Source organism: Narcine bancroftii, chromosome 3, assembly GCF_036971445.1.
Source record: "Narcine bancroftii isolate sNarBan1 chromosome 3, sNarBan1.hap1, whole genome shotgun sequence".
Taxonomy (NCBI): domain Eukaryota; kingdom Metazoa; phylum Chordata; class Chondrichthyes; order Torpediniformes; family Narcinidae; genus Narcine; species Narcine bancroftii.
Genome location: NC_091471.1, coordinates 49,311,348 through 49,332,409, shown reverse-complemented (window position 1 = coordinate 49,332,409; position 21,062 = coordinate 49,311,348). Strand labels below are relative to the sequence as shown.

Below are 21,062 nucleotides of genomic sequence, written 5' to 3'. Positions count from 1 at the left end.
TGTTTATGTATCTTTATCTTTCCTGCATAAAGTACACTCTTTGACCTGCTGAGTTCTTCAATTTTTTTTCTCACATTCATGCAGATTATGGCTGTTTTCAATTTCTCAATTTATTCATTGTAAATATGCACTGATGTCTTTACTAAGAAAACCTATCTTTCTCTATTTTGGTCATTTCTACATTGCAGGGCAGAGTTTGAGATTTCCATTGGGCCGAATATGAATTTGCTTGTGGATTTTATGACTGAATTACATCTTTCGATGTAAGAAAATGACTCTTTATTTTGGATTCTTCCACCAAACAAAATTGCATTAATTGCCAAACGAAAAAGCAATACTCCAATGACATCCATTTGCATTGTGGCTGCTCGTAGGTGTTTACAGTTGAATTTATTTTTCTCACTTTGAAGTTTTTAAATCTGCAAGCGTATAAAATGGTTACTCGTTTTGCCTCACGAGCCATTGTGTATTTTCATTATTTGCTATTTTTATTTTAGATTGGAGGTTTTTTTTTAAATTTTGTCTTACAAATTTGTTTTGGTATTTTCAAGCAATTTCAAATTTGACCCAATTTTGGTTGGGCAATAATTTGGTCACTCATGGGTTTTCCCCTCAGTTCTTGCAGGACCAAATATATTTTAAGTAATCTGTATGAACGGGAGTTAAAAAAAAATTGAGAAACTATTTTTTTTCTGATTAGAGAGTGGTGTGACCTGTTCCAGAGATGTCAACTGGACTGCCTATGTCTGCCATGCTGAACTGGATTAGAACCTGGAAATCAATTGAAAAGTATGGGGAAGTGAAGGGTTAGGGCTGGAGATTAGAAGAGGTGTGCCTATCAGTGCCTTGTAACATATTCCAAAAGATTATGTCACTTCTGAGAGAAAAAGATCTTTGAAACAAAGCTGTTCCTTCCGGCATTGTAAAATCAATGTCATTGCATTTTTTTGGGAGTAACCCAAATCAAGGATCAGAGGTGAGAATGTGAAATGAGTAAAAATGTAACAATTCTTAATATGAATATAAAAAAAGGTAAGATATAAAAAAGGGGACAACTGATCAGTATAAGCAAGGGCGACCCTAAGGTGAATGTGAAAATTCATGCCAGAGAGACTGAACTTTTCCCTGAGATCCACTGCTGTGCAAGAACCAAAATGAAAGCCCTAAGATTACTACATTGATGAAAACTTTGACAAAATTGTTTAGAATTGAGAGGTTGATGGGATTTGATGGATCAGGCAGCATCCAGGAAGAGGGATATTCAATTCAGGTCAGGACACTTAGTTTCAATAAATGGCCCTGACCTAAACTGTTAACTGGCCTTTTCTATCCATGGATGCTGATTGACTTGTTGAGTCCCTCCAGATACTTATTGTTTACCCAGATATTTCGGACATCTGCAGCGCTTGTGTTTCTCTGGAAAGGGGGTGTACTTTGTTTCAATTATTTGATCATAATCCTAACAAGCCTGATTGTATTCTTCCTAAGATATTTTATTCATCTTCAAATATGCTGAGATGCTTCCACTAGGGGTAGGGGGAACATTGTTGCAATTGTAAACAATTTAAAAGTCATTTAAAATTGGGTGCATAGATATTTCTTCTTTCAGAGGATGGTGAATCTCTAAAATTCTTTATTGAGAATATTGTGTAAAGTTACTTAAAATAGAGGTAGATACACTTCTGAATTATCTGAGAATTAAAAGCTACTTGGAGCTGGCTTATAAGAGCAGATGAGACCCAAGACAGAGTATCTACACTTATAGTATACAGGGTTGATAGTCCATTTCCAGTTTCAATTTGTGTTCTCCACGAGTTATTTTGGTCACTCAGTACTAACTCTCATCTTTTTGCCTCTATTCCAGATTATGATGTATGTTCTGGAGCTCCATGTGAACAACAATGTACTGACAACTTTGGCAGAGTGCTATGCACATGCTACCCAGGATACTACTTCGACCGTATGAAGCACAGGAATAGAGAGAAACCTTATTGTCTTGGTCTGTATAAACACTTGAACTGGTGAACACATACCAATAGCAATCACATGTGCACAAAGATGATCACTTAAAGCATCTATTTAAAAACACTTCCATAACTGGTGTATCATCAATTCTTCTTTGGCTTGGCTTCGCGGTCGAAGATTTATGGAGGGGGTAAAAAGTCCACGTCAGCTGCAGGCTCGTTTGTGGCTGACAAGTCCGATGCGGGACAGGCAGACACGGTTGCAGCGGCTGCAGGGGAAAATTGGTTGGTTGGGGTTGGGTGTTGGGTTTTTCCTCCTTTGCCTTTTGTTAGTGAGGTGGGCTCTGCGGTCTTCTTCAAAGGAGGTTGCTGCCCGCCAAACTGTGAGGCGCCAAGATGCACGGTTTGAGGCGAGATCAGCCCACTGGCGGTGGTCAATGTGGCAGGCACCAAGAGGTTTCTTTAGGCAGTCCTTGTACCTTTTCTTTGGTGCACCTCTGTCACGGTGGCCAGTGGAGAGCTCGCCATATAACACGATCTTGGGAAGGCGATGGTCCTCCATTCTGGAGACGTGACCCACCCAGCGCAGCTGGATCTTCAGCAGCGTGGACTCGATGCTGTCGACATTGTAAAATCATCAATTATGCAGCTGTGAAATGGCATTCAAAACAAATATCAAAATCATTGTTTCAAAATTAATAGTTTTATCTGCATCTAAATTCAATTGACCGCTGATTGCTTAAAGTAATCAAAGAAGAAAATGCCAGAAACACTCAGCAGATCAGGCAGCAAAAATGAGTAAAGAAACAGAATCTCATTTCAGATCATGCAATCTTCATCAGAACTGGAAATGTGGGAAGTCAAGTTGCGAAAGGCTCAGGTGTGAGTTGGAAGGAGGGGGAAGTGGGCCAAACAGAAGAAATGTCTGTGAGAGCTCTAGATCAACATTATTAAGATAAAAGTATTTTTAAAAACATGCAGATTGAGGCAGAGAGAAAAAAATGAATGACATATATGGAGAAAGAAGAGAGGAAAAAGCAGTTACCAAAAATTCGAGCCTGCCCAGATGAAAGATGAGGTGATCTTGGGTATCATTGTTCTAAAGAAACTTGGGTTCATTTAAAACAACTATATTTATTACCTAGAACACACACAGACAAGACTTTGTGGAGGTATTCATTTTGAATCCAACTGAAGCTGCAACAAACTAGTTTCAGACTTCCTCTACTGGTCAGGGGTATCACTAGCAGTCCATCACTACATCCCCTTTCCTTGAGATGTTTAATCTAACAACACACCACACTAATCAGTATTCATTTCAATTTAAATTCAAACATAAACACAAACATCAGCAGCAGCACAAACTGTGCTGTTCCTTTTCTTTTAGAGATTCAGTCCATCAGGTGCTTTGATAACACATGTTGATCTGCTGGTCCACTACTGTTTGGCACAAGTAGTGTTTTCTCTGTTGCTGTGCAGGCTGAATCTTCTGCATTTGTCTGTTCCTGCAGTGTCTCATGTTTTCAGCAGGCTCTTTTGATTCCTTCTCAGTATTTGACCATCCATTGTTCTGACGGTGTAGGATCTTGGATTTACTTCCTCCGAGCATTTGCCTTTTTGTCCCAAGTGTTGAAATCTCTGAGCCTCACTGTGTCATGTTGTGCCTGTGGCCCTAAGCTTCCTATTGACTTGTCATTGTTTGCTTTTTGCCTCCATTGCAGTCACTTTTGTTTCCATTTGACATCCTTGACATCTCTGTTCTTGTTTGGGTCTGCAGTAGTGCATAGTCTTCATCCCATCAGAAGCTCAGCTCGTGACATGCCATGTTCAAGTGGCAAAGCTCTGTAACTCATTAGGGCTTGATAAGAATCTGAGCCACTGCCTCTGCTTTCTTGAGCAACTGTTATGTGAACTCCTTTGTTTTCCTGTTTGACTGTGGATGCAGAGGACTTGAAGTCACATATTAAAAAAAACCATACTCTTCTGCAAAGTTCTGGAATTCTCTACAACTGTAGCATTGTCCACTGTTACTGAAGACAATTTGAGGAATTCCATGTCGTGTAGAGATCACACAAGCAGCAGACATGTTAGGAAGCAGCACAATTTCCAGATAGTTTGATAGATAGTCAATAGCCAGCAAGTAATTCTTTCCATCCATGTGGAACAAATCAGTCCTAACTTTCTGCCGTGGTTCTGCTGGTACATTAGTTATTATCATGGGTTCCTTTGTCTGCTTTGCGTGATGTTTCAAAAAGGTCTGACAGCTTGAAACCATTCTTTCAATGTCAGTGTTTATCCCTGGCCGATAAACATCAGTTCTGCCCCTTCTCTTGCATTTTTCCTTTCCAAGATGGCCCTTATGCACCATTTTCAGCATCTCTTGTCAAAGTGATTGAGGAGTGACAATTCTGCTCTGTCTGACTAGAAGCCCATTGACAAAACTCAGCTCAGTTCTGATATTGCAGTATGGCTGACATTCACCTTCATTCAGATTCTTGATGGCCATCTGTAGAACTGTGTCCTTTTCTGTTTCAGCTGCGATCTCCTTGGATTTCATGTCAGATATGAGAAGAGATTCAGTGATCAGGTTCACATGGAGATTCAGATCTGTCTTTGTGGAACTCTCATTGTGTGCTGAGTGGTGGATTAACTACCACCCGGGCTCTAGGCTGAGCTTTAGTAAGCTCCACCCCTAAACTTGTCCCTCTGGCCCCAACCCTTCATTGAATTAAATAAAGTGAAATTGTTCCATTTATTAGCCTTTGGGCACGATACCCTTACATATTCTAAATTTATCTGCTGAGTATGTGCTGGAAATGCACCAGTAGGTGTTAGGTTGGAGGAGGGGAGGAAAAACTTCATTAAAAATAAACAAATAAAACTTTACTTGACAAAAGTTGTCTGCTAGCTTTGAATAATTTGAAAAGTCTTAGTTAGAAAAGGATAAATAAAATACATTCTAAAAAAAAGTCTCAATGCAAAATAACACAGGAGAAGGGAGAGTCTTTTTTGAAAAATTCAACTTCCCGTAAGTGACGCTGCATGAACCGTCCTCTGCAGCAGGACAGGAGGCAGACCTCAGACTCATGCGCATGTACAAACACAAGCATTGATTGACAGATTGACTCATTGTGATGTGCGATGGGTGATGACGAAATAACATTGTCAAGGAGATGATAAACACAATTTCATGGGGAGCCGGAGCCTGCAGTATGAAGTAAGTCCCTAAAAACATCACTTTCTTACTTCTATATGTTTATATATGTTTGGACCCTAATCTAGATAACAAAATGGTATTTGTAATAAAAATAATATATACAAAGGTACTGGAATATCTCAGGCAGTTCTGGCCCTTTACCCTCTGGGCCCCTAGGCTTCAGTCTACTCAGCCTAATGGTTAATCTGCCACTGTGTGTGCTTCACTCTGTGTTGTTGCCCTGGATATCGCACCAAAGTCATAATGTCATAGCTTCATCATCAGATTTAGGATTTGCAGTGACATCTCACTGAGATTCTTCTATTAATAGCTTGTGGTCTGTCTCTGCCATGTATGCTGGTAGACCATACACATAACTGGTATTTCTGAAACCCATAGACCAGATCCAGACACTCTTTCTCGATCTGTGCATATTGATATTCAGATGTTGTCATCGTCTTTGATGTGTATACCACTGGCCTCCAATCTTCTCCCACAGCCTGAAGTAGTACGGCACCTATTCCATCTTTTGAAGCATCCATAGATATTTTTCTCCATCTGGATTTGACAAAGAACATCAAAAGCATTGGTTCTGTAGTTAGAATGGTCTTTATTCATCCCCATTCTTCATCTCCATTCTTCCTCGTGGTTGGCTGTCCACTTGAATTCATTGTCAAATTCAAGTGAACAATGTACCTAACTTCAAGTGGACAATATTCCAAACTTCTTTAGGTATATTGTTTTGGAAGACAATTTTGTATGAATTTACCAATGAAATTGATCATTCCCAGAACCATCAATATGCCTCTTTTGTCAGTGAGTCTGTGCATCTCTAAAATTGCTTTCACCTTGCTCTTGTCTGGCTCCTCACCTTCCCTTGACAGTTTATCTCCCAGAAAAGGGATTTCATTCACACCAAACTGACATTGTTCGCTGTTTAACTTTAATTCATTATTCTGGATGCATTATAGCACTTTGATGAGTTTCTTGTTGTGTTTTTGTGTGGATCCCCGTAGGATCATGTCATCCATGTACACGTGTGCCCCATTTATTCCTTCATGATTTTAAATGTGTTGAATCTCTATTCTAACCTATATTTATGTAAATATGCTCTAAGGTCCTGGAGAAACACTAGCTCGTCTTTACTATGCAAGCATGGTATGAATGACAAATAAAGGTGACTTGACTTGACTTGTTTCATTGTCCTATGGAACACTTTCAGAGCTGAGGAAATTCTAAAAGGCATTCTCAGAGAGGAGTATCAGCCAAACAGTACATTAAATGTACAGTATTATGTGCTATCATCATACAGTTTCATTTGCCAGAAGCCCTGGGATGCATCCAATTTAGTGAAAAAGTTTGCACCAGCCATTTCACTTGTAATTTCATTCATGGTCAGAATTTGATAATGTTCTCTCTTTATATTGGCATTCATCTTTTAGGTCCATGCTCATGCGTAGGTCACAGTTCTTCTTTCGGCACACACCATTGAATTCACCTATTCTGTGGATTCTGTGGGCTCCTCTACTTTATTTATGACTCCTAGTGATATCATTTGGTTGAGTTCCTGCTTGAGCTTTTCTTTCAGTGGTGCTGGAAACCACCTTAGTTAGGCATGCACTAATAGCTGTGTGTTCTCCTTTAATTGTATCTTATAGGTGAAGGTGAAGATGTCAGGAAATTAATCCAGTATTTCCTCTACACTGTTCTGCGCATTGGCGCTGTTAATGTGGTACACACTCTTGACTAAGCTTAGGTTTTCACATGCTTTGTCACCGAGTAGTGATTTGTGTCCATCTGGGACTACTGCGAACCTGAGGTGTGCTCTTTATCTTTAACATTCACATTGAGTTTACTTGACCTTTCATGTCAATGCTCTGTCCATTGTAGGCTTTGAGCTGAGTAGGATTTGCCCTGATGTTGCACTCACACATCAAATAGACTTTTTTCCCCTGTGTCCAGCTTGAAAGGAATATTTGCTCCATTTGTATGCAATGACGCAGTACATTAATCCTGCTCAGCTTTATTCATGCTTGGCTGTTCTGTGTGTTGGTTTATAATCTTCCTGCACCACCATGCCAACAAAAAGTGTATTCCTGACGGCAGTTTATTCTATCGTGTGTACAGTGTAGACACTTTTACTTCTGTTTTGATTCCCTTTGTAAAAACATTGCTTTGCATAATGATTCTGCCCTTTGCACTTATTACAGACTTTTCCATAAGAGAGGCATTGTTTTGGTGCATGTTTAGTGCCACATCTTTTACAATTGAATGCCATCATTTTGTTGCTTCCTATATCTCAGTGTTGCTTGTGTAAGTGGACACACATTGTGGCTACAGCTAAGCCTTCGTTTTCACTGTCATTTGTACTCTCACCAAACTTTTTCATGTGCTGCTAATTCACTGGTGTGGCATATCTTCATACCTTGAGCTCATGTAAGCTCTGTTTCTTGCAGGAACCTCTCTCTCACTTTTTTATTAATAATTCCAAACACAATTTGATCATGGATCATTGAATCTTGTAGTGATCAAAAATTGCATGTTTTTGCTTTTCATTTCAGATCAGTTAAAAAAATATATCAAAGCTATATACCCTGCAGCTACGTGTATGATTGAACCACATAACTCTCAAACATTTCATTTTTCTTTAGTGAACAGTGTTCACCAAACATCTCGATAACCTTGTCGAACATGCCCTGGTCAGCTGCCCCTATAAAAGCTAATGTGTTGAAAACCTCTAGTGCTTGAGATCCCATCATGGTAAGTTGCAGTGCAATCTTCCATGCATCACATTTGCTATTGAGTTCAATGGCTTTCAGGTACAGCAAGAATCTTTATTTGTAAAACCTCCACTCATGGTCAACATTTCCAGTCCAAATTACATCATCGGGAATCTTTACACTCTCCATATCTCTGCTGATTATAACTAATTATCACTCTTGGTACCATTTGATATTTCTTTTATTGTAATAAAGACACTTGGATTCATTTAAAACATCTATATTTATTAGCTAGAACACACACAGACATGACCTCATGGAGGCATTAATTTTGAATCCAACAAACTAGTCTATGACTCCCTATAGTGGTCAGGAGTGTCACTTGCACTCTATCACTACAATCTAAACAATGCAGGAAGCTATGGACAGACAGATCAGAACAAAGCAGGAGTGGGGCAGAGAATTAAAGTGATAATAGATTGGAAAATCAGGAAACTGATTAGAAATGTTGTGCAGAGCAATCCCATCACAGACTCAAGAATCTCTAAAGTTGTTGAGATGATATTAAAACATGATTATTTCTCACTTTTACAGTTCTAATGACAAATGAATCTTTGTTTCTCTGTTCATAAATGCTGCCTAACCTAGAGAACATTACAGCACAGAAAACAGGCTCTTTAGCCTTTCTAGTCTGTGCTGAACTATTATTTTATCTAGTTCCACTGACCTGCACCCTTGAGCCTCCATACCCTTCCCATCCATGTACCTCTCCAAACTTTTCTTAACTGTGAAAATAGATTCCACTTCACCATTTCATCTGGCAGCTACACTCCTACTACTCTCCATGTGAAAAAGTTCCCCATGTCTTTTGGTTTGTATCTCACCTAACCTCAGAGGAAAAAAAGCCGACTTGCCTTTACTCTATCTATTCTCTTCATAATGTTGTATACCTCTATCAAATCTCCCCTCATTCTTCTATGTTCCAAGGAATAAAATCTATCCTGTTTCACCTTTTCCTGTAAATCAGTCTTATTGATAAATTTCCTGTTATTAGGTGTCCAAAACTCACACAATATTTCAAATTTGGCCTCACCATGTCTTATACATCTTTTCTACAACATCCCAACTCTTATACTCAATGCTTTGATTTATGAAGGCCAATATGCCAAAAGCTCTCTTTACAACTCTATATACCTGTGATAGCACTTTCCAGGAATTATGTATCTGTATTCCTAGATTCCTCTGTTCTACTCCTCTCCTTAGTGCCCTACCATTTAACATGGATGCCTGGCCTTTGATTTATCCCATTTTTTGGGGAAAAATACTGTTTTTTTTCCAAGTAAAATGGACAAATCTGTAATGTTTATCCCAATACAAGTATTCACCCTACTATCTCTTTCCCTTTCCCAGTCCATTGATTCAGGTTTAAGAAAACTCTAGCTTTGGCACCTCATTAATAATTATAGAATCATAGTTATATACCATGGAAACAGGCTCTTCAGCCTAACTAGTCCATGCTTGCACATAGCCTGCATCCTTTTGGTAATTTCCCATCTATATACATGTCCAAATGACTTTTAAATTCAAACAATTAACAAAACAAGTTCTGGAGGAACTCAGCAGGTCATGCAGCAACATGGAAAGCAATCATAAATTAACGCTTTAGATCCAAGACCTTCTATTGCTTTCCATGGCTGCATGACCTGCTGAGTTCTTCCAACGCATTTAATTTTGTGTATTGCTCCAGTCCTCCAACATCTGTGGGCTTTTTGTTTAATGTCTCTAAATTCAGCACTGAGCTGTGTCCATATCCATGTCATTGCCTATCTCCAACTCTCTTTCAGCATATTTCTTGTTGAAAGCCACACTCATTCCTTTCCTGCCAACAGATATAATATTCCAATCTTCCCTCCCAGTCTCTCCTCTTTTGTAAAGTTCACCTCATCCAGGTCTGAATGGATAGAATTGTGCTATGCTTCCTTATTGAGAAATGATCCAGAAAATGTGGGTCTGGGTCAGGATGGATAATCTATTGAGGGCCACACAGCAGTTATTCAAAACAAAACTTGTGCCAAACGTTCTCTTCTTGGTACAGAAATATTGGGATTAATTTTAGCCTCCCTTATGCCATTCCACTGAGATCCATTACTCACAGCAGAGCAGGAAGCAGGCCAGGGAACATTCGATTTCTCACGGTTGAGTTGTTGCTATATTGACTAGTTGAGCTATAATGGAAGCAGGAAAAATATGATTTAAACTGATAATTTTAAAGCAATGTACTTCAGACCTTTCATTTATGGTGTGTTTTACTTGTCTATCAACAGATATTGATGAATGTACTAAAAGCAATGGGACTGTATGTTCTCATATTTGCCTCAACATTCCAGGGAGTTATCAATGTCTATGCAAGGAAGGTTTCTATCTCAAAGAGGATGGGAAAACATGCAGCAAAATTGAAAGTGGTAAGCTGTGAACTAATGTGTATAAAGATTGAAACTTCGGATTATTTTATAATTCTGTTTAATCTTCACACATAAACCATCAAGTTGACGGGCAACTCCATTTTATTCATTCAAGTAGGATAAGCTGAAGGGTTAATTACCATTCTAATGTTTTTACTTGTATGTCCTTGCAAGGTATCCTGCTACTGCCAGGAACCATGCATAACTCTACTTAAGGGAAGGTAAACAATGTTAGAAGATTTATCGATGGTTGTAAAGTCATTTCTCTATCAAAAATTATTTGAAAATTTTCATTTTAACATTTGATTGCTGCAGGACCAACATTTTTGAGAATGGGAAAATGTAAATGAGTGGTTCTTTATCAAATAGGATTGAAGTGAAAATTAATTGGTTTTAAAACCTGCAATAACATTTTTGCCTGTTAGAATGTTGTTGAAAACCATTGCTGAAGAAAGCCTTGCCAAAAGCAACACTGAAAAACTCTGAGGGTAAATTTTCACTTCATGCTGCCTTGTGATAGTCCAATATTTGCTTTTGTTTACTTTACATTAAAATGCCAGCTAAATTAGTAGTGTTTCTACTCAGAGTTAAAATCTTATAGGTTAAAGCCTCCTAGCCGGGGTAGCGCACAGATTAACTTGCCCCTGCCACCATGCCCATGAAAGACAGACATCAAGATGAGCAAGTGGACTGTTGGCTGCTACACTGGATTCACCATTGTGTCCAAAAGTGAAACTCAAATGTTCTGAGATGAGAAACTAGTAACAATTTGAGTCTGTCGTCATAGCTTTATACCAAACAGGCTAGTGCAAGTAATAGGACCCTATTTATTTAAATAAGACTGGCCACTTTGATCATAAAGGTAAGTGCAGTAAGTGGTTCTTTACTTTTTTTGTTTCTTCCTTTTTATATCATTAATTTCTGGTTGTTTCTGGTAATTTTTTTATTATTTTTAAATATTTAAAATTATTTAAATCTGTTGAACTATTTTAAAAATGTCATTAATTATTAGACACCTTTACAAACAATTAAAAAGTCCTGTGACATTAATGAAATGTCAAAGGGTCTTGGGATGATCCTGCCTCCTAGAAATCCAGGCCTTCAGGTCTTTTGAGACTTTGGAGCTGCAGGAGGTATGTGCACCAAAGGAAAAAGCAAGTGACAGGGCAGATCAAAGTTCAACAAAGGCTAAATCAATATGAGGTCATTGTGAGGTTTCTGCTTGTGAGAACTTAATAAGCCTAATGGACAGGCACGTTTCCCACACTACATCAGTGAAAGACAGGACATCAAGAGCACTGCATTGAGTGAATCTTCCTGAAAAAGATAGGATGGCACATAATATACACATCCTTACTTCTCCATCTGTAAAGTTCTGCAAAATTAAATTCATTCATACTCCCTTGGTGGTCTGTTTGGTAATATTGCACAAAATAATTTTGCTAAAGGACAGAATCATGCTTTATTTGTAAGTCAATTGACAGGCAAACATACATTACAATCCCAATAATGATCATTCCACAAATAAAAGGGTTGGATAATATGGTACACGCTCTAGTGCCAGAATTGAATCCAATCTAAATTTCCATTCAAGTCTACCCATTTACTAAGTTGCTGTTGAAATGAGTTGGACATGTATTTAATTCTTAATCTTGCTACAGTGTCCTATGAAGTGTTGGTCTTAGGAGGTTAAAGGCACCTTTTAGAATAGATGTTTTGTTGGTTACCAGCAAATGCAACATCTTCCAAGTGTTGGATCCTGAACTTGAAGGTCTGAAATCATTTTTCCAGGGCTGTCACCTCACCCTAACTCATGAAAAATTTGCTTTCCAAGATGATGCAATAAACTGAAGGGAAATTTGAAAATTGTCCCCCTGGGTTTTATGAACTAGGGTGACACCATTATACATTTCTCTTTCAGAACCACAACAAGGAACTCACAGGAAGTTAGAATGGTAAGTGACCATTCAGCTTATCAGCATAATAATTAGGCTGGAGTTGTCCTTTTGCCCTTCTACTGATGTATATAATAACTGATGTATATTCAATACCTCATCAGATTAAAATGGGGATTTTAATTTTTGTCTGTCCAATTTTCTGCTCCGCTGCTAAAAACACTGACTTACTGTAGAAAGGACCTCTTCGGTAAGTGACAGCAGTGTGCTTGATCATAGTGAGTTTGTCAGTGAGTTTGATTGCATTTGTATATCCTTCTTGGATCAGGGACATTGTACACCAATGACTGACAGAAATGAGAGCCAACAATTCCACCTCTACCACAGGCATACCATGGACAAGTTTTCAACTGCTCTAACTCTTTGGCTGAGACCAGGTAACTCAGCATAAATGGCGAAACAAATCTGAACCTTGCCAAAAAGATGCAAAGAACAATATGTCCACTGAACTAAAAACTTACAAACTTCACAATTTCAAAATCTTTTAAGGAAAATCACATCAAAATATTCTGTGTTGTTCTAACTAAGGATCCTATCACCCAGATATATGTGCATTTTAAAATAACTCTTTGGTCTATCACAGCAAACATGCCACAGCAAGGAATCCAAAAACAAATGAATACAACTGTGCTCTTTAGCTTAAAGGAATATTCATGAATAGCTGGAAAACTTAATGAGGGCTTGAGGTAAATTGTGCAAAAAGCACATTATATATAAAGAAACAATGTTTAATAGAATCTGGTAGCCAATGAGATTGCAGACTGAAGAGAGGAAAGAATTTATGTATGTTATAATCATGTATTTAAATATTTTTAATTGATAGGTTACATTATAGAGTCATACAGCATGGATATAGGCCCTTTTGCTCAACTACAGTTGGGTCCTTGTGATAACATACTCAAATTTTTATCTTCTTTGAAGGTGTGGTAACCCAGCAGACAAATAAAAATTTTAAAAAAAGCTCCATTCTGAATGCTGAGCTTCTACACTGGTCTTTAAACTAAACACCAGTATGCATACATCACTATACCAAAAATTAAAACTGACAATGGGATAGTAGCAAGAAAATTGACTCTTCTCTGTCTGCCATTCAGTTACAGGTGGAACAGGGTTCTGGTTTTCATTTCAACTTGAACAAACTAAAATTGAATTGCCACACATTGAGGCACTCAGCACTGTTAAAGAACACATATTGGTGTGTCTTAATCTTTGGCCTTTTTGTGCGAGGCAGTGGCTTATCACTTGAGTCCCCTGACTGAATACAAGCTCTATACACCTTCTAATGTATATCCTGTTAAAATTCATGATTCATGATTCATAGACACCTTCCCGAAATCATGGGTTTTAAAATTCTATTGGGTAGTATGAGAATTCAGTGCAGTTTGAGAATTAATGTATTTTAAGAAACTTTTGATAAATAAAATCACAAGCTTATATTCAGGGTGGTAGAGTCTCTTATTTTGCTTCTGGATTCATCTTGCATCTGAAGTGCTGTAACACCAGGGTCTCCAGGCAATGCAAGCCTGATCAATGCTTCCTGGCTTCTATTTGTGCATGTAAGACATGCTGCATCATCCTTCAAACAATTTCTGGCTGAATATACACTTGCAATGGGAAATGGTTAAACTTAAAACTTCCCCTTATGCCAGTCCTACCTGAGCTCCACAACCTTCCCTTTTTCCCAGGTGCAACCTGGGAATGTCTAACCAAGGCTAAATCCTTCCTCATGTTCTCATGTTCCTCATGTTCTCACCAGTGGTAGACCACAACCACCTTTTCTTTCTGTTTCCACATCTTAGAAATTTTATTCAAATTTTCAAGGATCCAATCAGCTTACAACCAAAGCTCTGTATTTGTTCACTTCACCCCAGATCCTACTCCCTCACTGTATCCATGTTTTCTGTATCCTGCTTTCCTCCATGTGTTCTGCAATGGGCATCTCACACAATATAATGTTGTACCATCAGGCCTTCAAAATAAACTTTTATTGGGCTGTCAAACATTATCCATTTAAAATGTACATGTACAAGAAGTTACCTACTTCATGGTTAGCTATTGAATGTCTAAAATTATATGAGGACATCAACATGTAAGAGCACAGTATCGTCCTTGAGCGCTCTCACTGACACATTTGGACACAAACCTTTCTGAGCTGTTACAACCACCTTCAGATGATTTGGAAAAAAGTTACACAATCATGAAAGAGAGAAGATTAGACCACATGAATTCCTGCTCTTATTCCTTGAGATCAATTGAAAAGATGAGGGAATGTCTTCCAATAGTGTGAAAGCACTAACAAAGTGAGGCTTAGTTCAACAATAGTTGTGTAAATTATTCCTTCTTGCACAATTTACTAAGGACTCCTCTTTGACAGCAAATAGCAAAACAGTACAATGAGAATCACTCTAGTACAGTGTTACATAAATTTCTGTTGGGTGTGGCTATGATCACATTGGAAAAGCTAAATATGCTCTGTTCTTGCTGTTGGCATCAGGAAAGAGGTATAGGTGCCACAACATTAATACCACCAGGTTCAGGAACATTTGCTACCCCTCCACCAATCGAACTCCTAAATAACAGATTCAATCAGAGACTCATTTAAGGATTCTTACTTTCCACATTATTTATCACTGATTTTTTTTTCTGTATGGCACAGTTTGTTTACATTTCTTTCTTTGTAAATGTGTCTTTCTACTTGTGTATTGTTTACAGTTACTGATAAGGAGAACCTGCAGGAAAAATGAATCTCATTTTTGTGATGTCATGCATCTATTCTGAAATAAATTTTAACATTGAACTTGGCTCAGCAACCTAAAAGGGCAATTCATTAGCATGTAACACAAAACTCAATAAAACTAATTGTTATAATGGGTATTTTTTTTTAAATTTGTTTCAATTTTAGCAACAGGGCACAGTAACAGTCCCTTCAACTCACGAGCCCATGCCATCCAAATTTACCAATTAGCCTACAAACTTCATATATTTTTTGAACATGGGAGCACCCAGAGGAAACCCCAGATAGTCATGCAGAGAACATACAAACTCCTTATAGAAAGCACTGGATTTGAACCCAGGTTGCTGGCACTTTAATAGCACTGTACTAATCGCTACATTAACTGTACCACGTGTGGCAGTCTTTTACTGTGCAGAAAAGAGTAAAGCAGATTTGTCTTCTTGCTACCTGGTATTAAATGTCATCAGGACATGTCATCGTGGAAAATCAAGGTGGGAGATTGAGATGGGTTTCATGGAGCCAATCTGGATGGCTTTTCCTTCTGATGAAATGAATAGATGGCATGGTTAGCATACCAGCACAACTCTATGACAGCTCTGGTGACCTGGAGTAAAATCTGATGCTGTCTGTAAGGAATTTGTGCGTTCTCCCCTTGTCTGTGCAGAATTCCGCAGGGCGATTTGATTTCTTCCTAACCTTCAAAAATGTATGGGGATTGTAGGGCAATTGGTGTATTGGTGGGGGGGGGATATGGGTTCTGTGGTAAACCACTGATATACTACGATTGGCTACTGCTGGCTGGACACGCCTCCCAAGACTGATCCTATCCTTTACCCCTCACATTCTCCCCAGTCTTCCTGTCATGATGAGGTTGGTTGGTGCTGCTGTCCATAGTTAATAAAAGCCGATCAGTTTCACAACCCCAGTCTTTTGTGGTGATTGATGGTTCATCAATTTTATTGACTACAATTTTTCAAAGAAAATGGAGCAATACCTGAAACTGAGAGACTCAACATGGACCCTCGATCCTCTGAAGCCCCGAGCATATTTGAACTCTGGCTACAATGCTTTGAGGACTTCCAGACGGCAACCACAAACATTGTTAATGCAGACAAGGACAGATTGAAAATCCTCTTCTCACAAATCAGACCTCTGGTCTTCCCAGTGATCAATGATGCCAAATCGCATGTGGAAGCCATGAGTACACTGAAGATCCAGTATCTCAGAAGAGTGGCCACCAGGAAACAGCGAGTTGAGGGCCAAGCACCAGAGGAAACGTTACCCTGCCAAGGAAGCGGTATGTGCAATAAGCATGAAAAGGGGTCATTACACAAAAGTATGTAAGTCTAACCCACCCGTGAAACATAGCAGCGCTGCATGCAGCTAGACACCACCCCAGACAATGCGATCAGCCCCATACCCTCTGCAGTCTAGTGACCCCATGTGCAAGTCTTCTCAGGCTTACAGCACCACGGGTGAACAACAAGTGGCCATTTTGGGAACTTTGGCCTTCATCAGATTTGGACAGTGAGTCCATATTGTCTTCCGTCACCCTGAACCAAGAGGGGCCACACAAACTCGCCAGGACATGATGGATGTCCAGGTAAACGACCGCGTAATCGATTGTTTGTTTGATAGTTGGAGTACAGAAAGCTTTATTCACTCTGATAATGCTAAGTACTTATCCCTCGAAGTGCAGCCAGTCAGCTATAAGATATCACTCACATCCAAATCCCATACAGCAGACGTCCACGGGTCCTATAGTGTGACTTTGACTGTTGAAGGCACAGTTTACAAACACTTCAGGCTCCTTGCCATGCCGCAGCTCTGTGCCCCCTTGCCTCTGGGGCTGGACTTTCATGCCAACTTAAGAGCCCCATCCCCTCTCAACATTTTCAATGAACAGTTTCTAGATGGCCCTCTGTGTATGGCCTGTGGGCTCTTGACTCTCAAGGACACCCGTCCACTAGTGCTTGCGAACCTCACCCCCGACTGCAAGCCGGTGGCCACCAGGAGTAGGTGATACTGCACCACAGACAGAGCATTCATCAAATCCGAGGTTCAGCGTTTTTTGGGCGAGGGCCTCATCAAGGTTACCAATAGTCCCTAGAGGCCTCAGATGGTTGTAGCAAAGAACAGGGTGAAGAACAGGATGGTCATAGATATAGCCAGACCATCAACTGGTACACGCAGCCCGATGCCTACCCCCTCCCCTGAATATCCGGTATGATTAACTAGATTTCACAATAGCAAGTATTCTCTACGATCAACCTCAAGTTGGCCAATTACCAGCTTCTGATCTGCCCGGAGGACCACCAGTATACTGCATTTGGTCACCTCTACCACTTCCTCCGGGTCCCCTTCAGCGTCACCAACGGGATCTCCATTTTCCAGCAGGAGATGGACCACATGGTGGACTACTATAACCTGCAGACCACCTATGCATATCTTGACAATGTGACCATCTGCAGCCATGACCTGCAAGATCATAATGCCAACCTTGGAAAATTCCTCCGGGCCACAAATCTCCTGAACCCTTACTTATAACAAGGAGAAATGTGTGTTCCGGACAACCCGACTATGCATTCTTGGCTGTGTGGTCGAAAATAGTGTCATTGGTCCCAGCCCTGACTGCATGCACCCTCTACTGGAGCTGCCCCTCCCCCACATCCTCACAGCCTTGAAGAGATGTTTGGGTTTGGGTTTGTTCTTATGCTCAATGGCTCCCCAATTACCCACAAGTCAAAGCCACCTCTTTCCCCCTTTCGGCAGAGGCCTACGAAGCCTTTGGCCGAATCAAGGACAATATTGCCAAGGCAGCAATGCTTGTGATAGATGAGTCCACACCTTTCCAGGTGGGGGGGTGATGCATCTGACTTTGCCCTGGCTGCCACAGTCAACCAAGCGGGCAGACCCATCATCTTCTTCTCATGCACCGTCGATGACCCTAAAATCTGCCACTCCTCAGTCAAAAAGGAGGCCCAGGCCATGGTGGAGGTGGTACGACACTGGAGGCACTACCATACTTGCAAACGTTTCACCTTCCTCATGGACTAGTGGGCAGTCACCTTCATGTTCAACAACATGCAGAGGGAAAAAAATCAAGAACAATAAAATCCTCAGGTGGAGAATTGAACTGTCCACCTAAAACTACAATATCCTATACAGGCCTGGCAAGCTTAACGAGCCCCCAGACACCCTCTCCCACTAGACTTGTGCCAGTATCCAAATGGACAAATTGCAGATCCTCTACAACAACCTCTGCCACCCCAGAGTGACTAGGTTCTTCCATTTCATTAAAGCATGGAACCTTCCATATAGAATTGAGGAGGTCAGAACAATGACCAAAAACTGCTAGGTCTGCGTCAAGTGCAAACCACACTTCTATCATCCAGAGAAGGCACACCTTCGAATGTCTGACCATTGACTTCAAAGGCCTCTCCCTTCTTCGATTCAGAATGTATGCTTCCTCACTGTCATTGATGAGTATTCCAGCTTTCCTTTCACTATCCCCTGCCTGGACATGGCTACGGCTTCAGTCATCAATGCCCTCTGCAACATCTTCACACTCTTTGAATACCCCTGCTTCAACCACAGCGACCGGAGGACCTCATTCATGAGCAACGAGCTGTGGCAGTACCTGCTGGCCAGAGGCATCGCTATGAGCAGGACACCCAGCTACAATCTCAGAGGGAATGGACAGGTGGAAAGGGAGAATGCGACAGTCTGGAAAACTATCCTCCTGGCCCTGAGATCACAGAGCCTCACTGTCTCCCACTGGCAAGAGATCCTCCCAGACGCAATCCACTCTGTACAGTTGCTCTGAAGTACAGCCACTAACAATACGCCTCATGAATGTATGTTTCCTTTCCCTAGGAAATCTACATCAGAGACTACGCTACCTGCCTGGCTGACCTCCCCGGGACCGGTCCTGCTTCAGAAGCATGCCAGGAAATCTAAGACTGACCCACTGGTCAAGGGGGTCTGCCTCCTCCATGCAAATCCCCAGTACACCTACATAGCCTGCCCCGATGGGCGCGAGGACACTGTCTCCATCCAGGATTTGGCACCATTGGGCACCCCTTTGACCGTGATTGAACACCAACAGACACACCCCCTCTGCCATCTTGGGGATCCCTGAACCTGTTGCTGACCACCTTGGCACCTATCATCACCCATGATACACTAGCACCATACTCCGTCATCCCTTCACCTGTTTCCCCCCCCCCCCACCAGCAAACTGTAACTGGTGACAATAGACTAGCCACACAAGCTGCCCAGGATGCCACAGCACCCGACCCACCCCAACCATTACCACATTGTTTGCTGCAGCAGAAGAGACCCCCCCTCCCCGACAGACTTGACCTATAAAATATGTATATGTAGATATATATATTAAAAAGGAGGGGTGAATGTGGTAAACCACTGTTAATACTGTGATAGGTTACTGCTGGCTGGATACACCTCCCAAGACCAATCCTATCTATTACCCCTTGCATGCTCCCCAGGTGTCCTTCTATGATCAGTCGATGAGGTTGGTTGGAGCTCCAGTCTAGTCACTAAAAGCCTATCAGTTTCACAACCCCAGTCTTTTGTGGAATTGATGGTGTTATGAGCCCAGAGGACCCCAAAACCCAGCACCAATAGATATTCACCAAGACAAATGGTTACTTAAATAAAAGTTGTTTTTAATTATCTTTAAACATGAAAATAGAATAACACTTTAACTTAACTAATCTAACTTAACCCCCTTCTAATTCTAAGTACACATGTGTGTAATGTGTGTGCAAGTTCAGAAAAGTTCTTTGGTTCATAGTCCAATCTCACTTCTCATTCCCCCAAGTTTACTGGTTGCAGGCACAGAATTTAACATTTATGAAGTTCACCAGGCTTTGATGCTTGAAAGGTAAATGGTTACCACTCAGGAAGGTTCTTGCTGGTTTTCAGAGAGAGATTTGTTGTTCCAGGACATCCACAACTGATGTACTTCCATCATCCACTTCAGTGTCTTGCTGACGAAACTTGCCCCTTCAGGGTTCTCCAGATGATAACCTCTTTCTTTCAGGTCACCACAAAGCACCTTTTTGTTTCTCTTATTCCAAGTAAATCATTAGATAGCCAGTCCACTCCTCTTAACCATATAACCATATAACCACTTACAGCACAGAACAGGCCAGTTCGGCCCTACTAGTCCATGCCGTAACAAATCCCCACCCTCGTAGTCCCACTGACCAGCACCCAGTCCATACCCCTCCAGTCCTCTCCTCTCCATGTAACTATCCAGTCTATCCTTAAATGTAACCAATGATCCCGCCTCAACCATGTCTTCCAGAAGCTCATTCCACATCCCTACCACCGTTTGTGTAAAGAAATTTCCCCTCATGTTCCCCTTATAATTTTCCCCCTTCAATCTTAAACCATGCCCTCTTGTTTGAATCTTCCTAACTCCATTTTCTTTGAAAAATTATAGACAATAAAATTGATGAACCATCAATCACCACAAAAGACTGGGGTTGTGAAACTGATCGGCTTTTATTAACTATAGACAGGAGCACCAACCAACCTCATAATGACAGGAAGACTGGGGAGGATGTGAGGGGTAATGGATAGGATCAGTCTTGGGAGGCGTGTCCAGCCAGCAGTAGCCAATCGTAGTATATCAGTGGTTTACCACAGAACCCATATCCCCCCCCCACCAATACACCAATTGCCCTACAATCCCCATACATTTTTAAAATCTTAAACACCTCTATCAAGTCCCCCCTCAATCTTCTATGCTCCAGGGAAAAAACCCCTAGTCTGCACAACCTTTCCCTGTAACTCAAACCTTGAAGTCCTGTCAACATGAACTTGCATGAACCACAAGGGCTTTTACCAGGTCATCTTTCAAAAGGAGGTTTTCACAAGCTTGTAAGCTTGTCCTGTTCCAGTCCAGCTGCCTCTGCTGGCTGTAACACTGTAGAATGATCTCTGTCTGTCTGTCTCTCTTTCTTAGAGAGAAAACCTGTTTGACTCTATCTGCTTGCAAAAC

General features: G+C 40.7%; 1 protein-coding gene across 1 annotated transcript in view; it reads left to right on the top strand.

Annotated features, from left to right (window-relative positions):
• Window positions 1–21,062, top strand: part of ccbe1 (collagen and calcium binding EGF domains 1) — a 410,340-nt gene that overhangs the window by 356,222 nt on the left and 33,056 nt on the right. Inside the window, exons 4-5 of the mRNA XM_069924029.1 lie at window positions 1,865–1,999; window positions 10,205–10,342. Of these exons, the coding sequence (XP_069780130.1) occupies window positions 1,865–1,999; window positions 10,205–10,342 (273 nt within the window). The remainder of the gene's footprint in view (window positions 1–1,864; window positions 2,000–10,204; window positions 10,343–21,062) is intronic.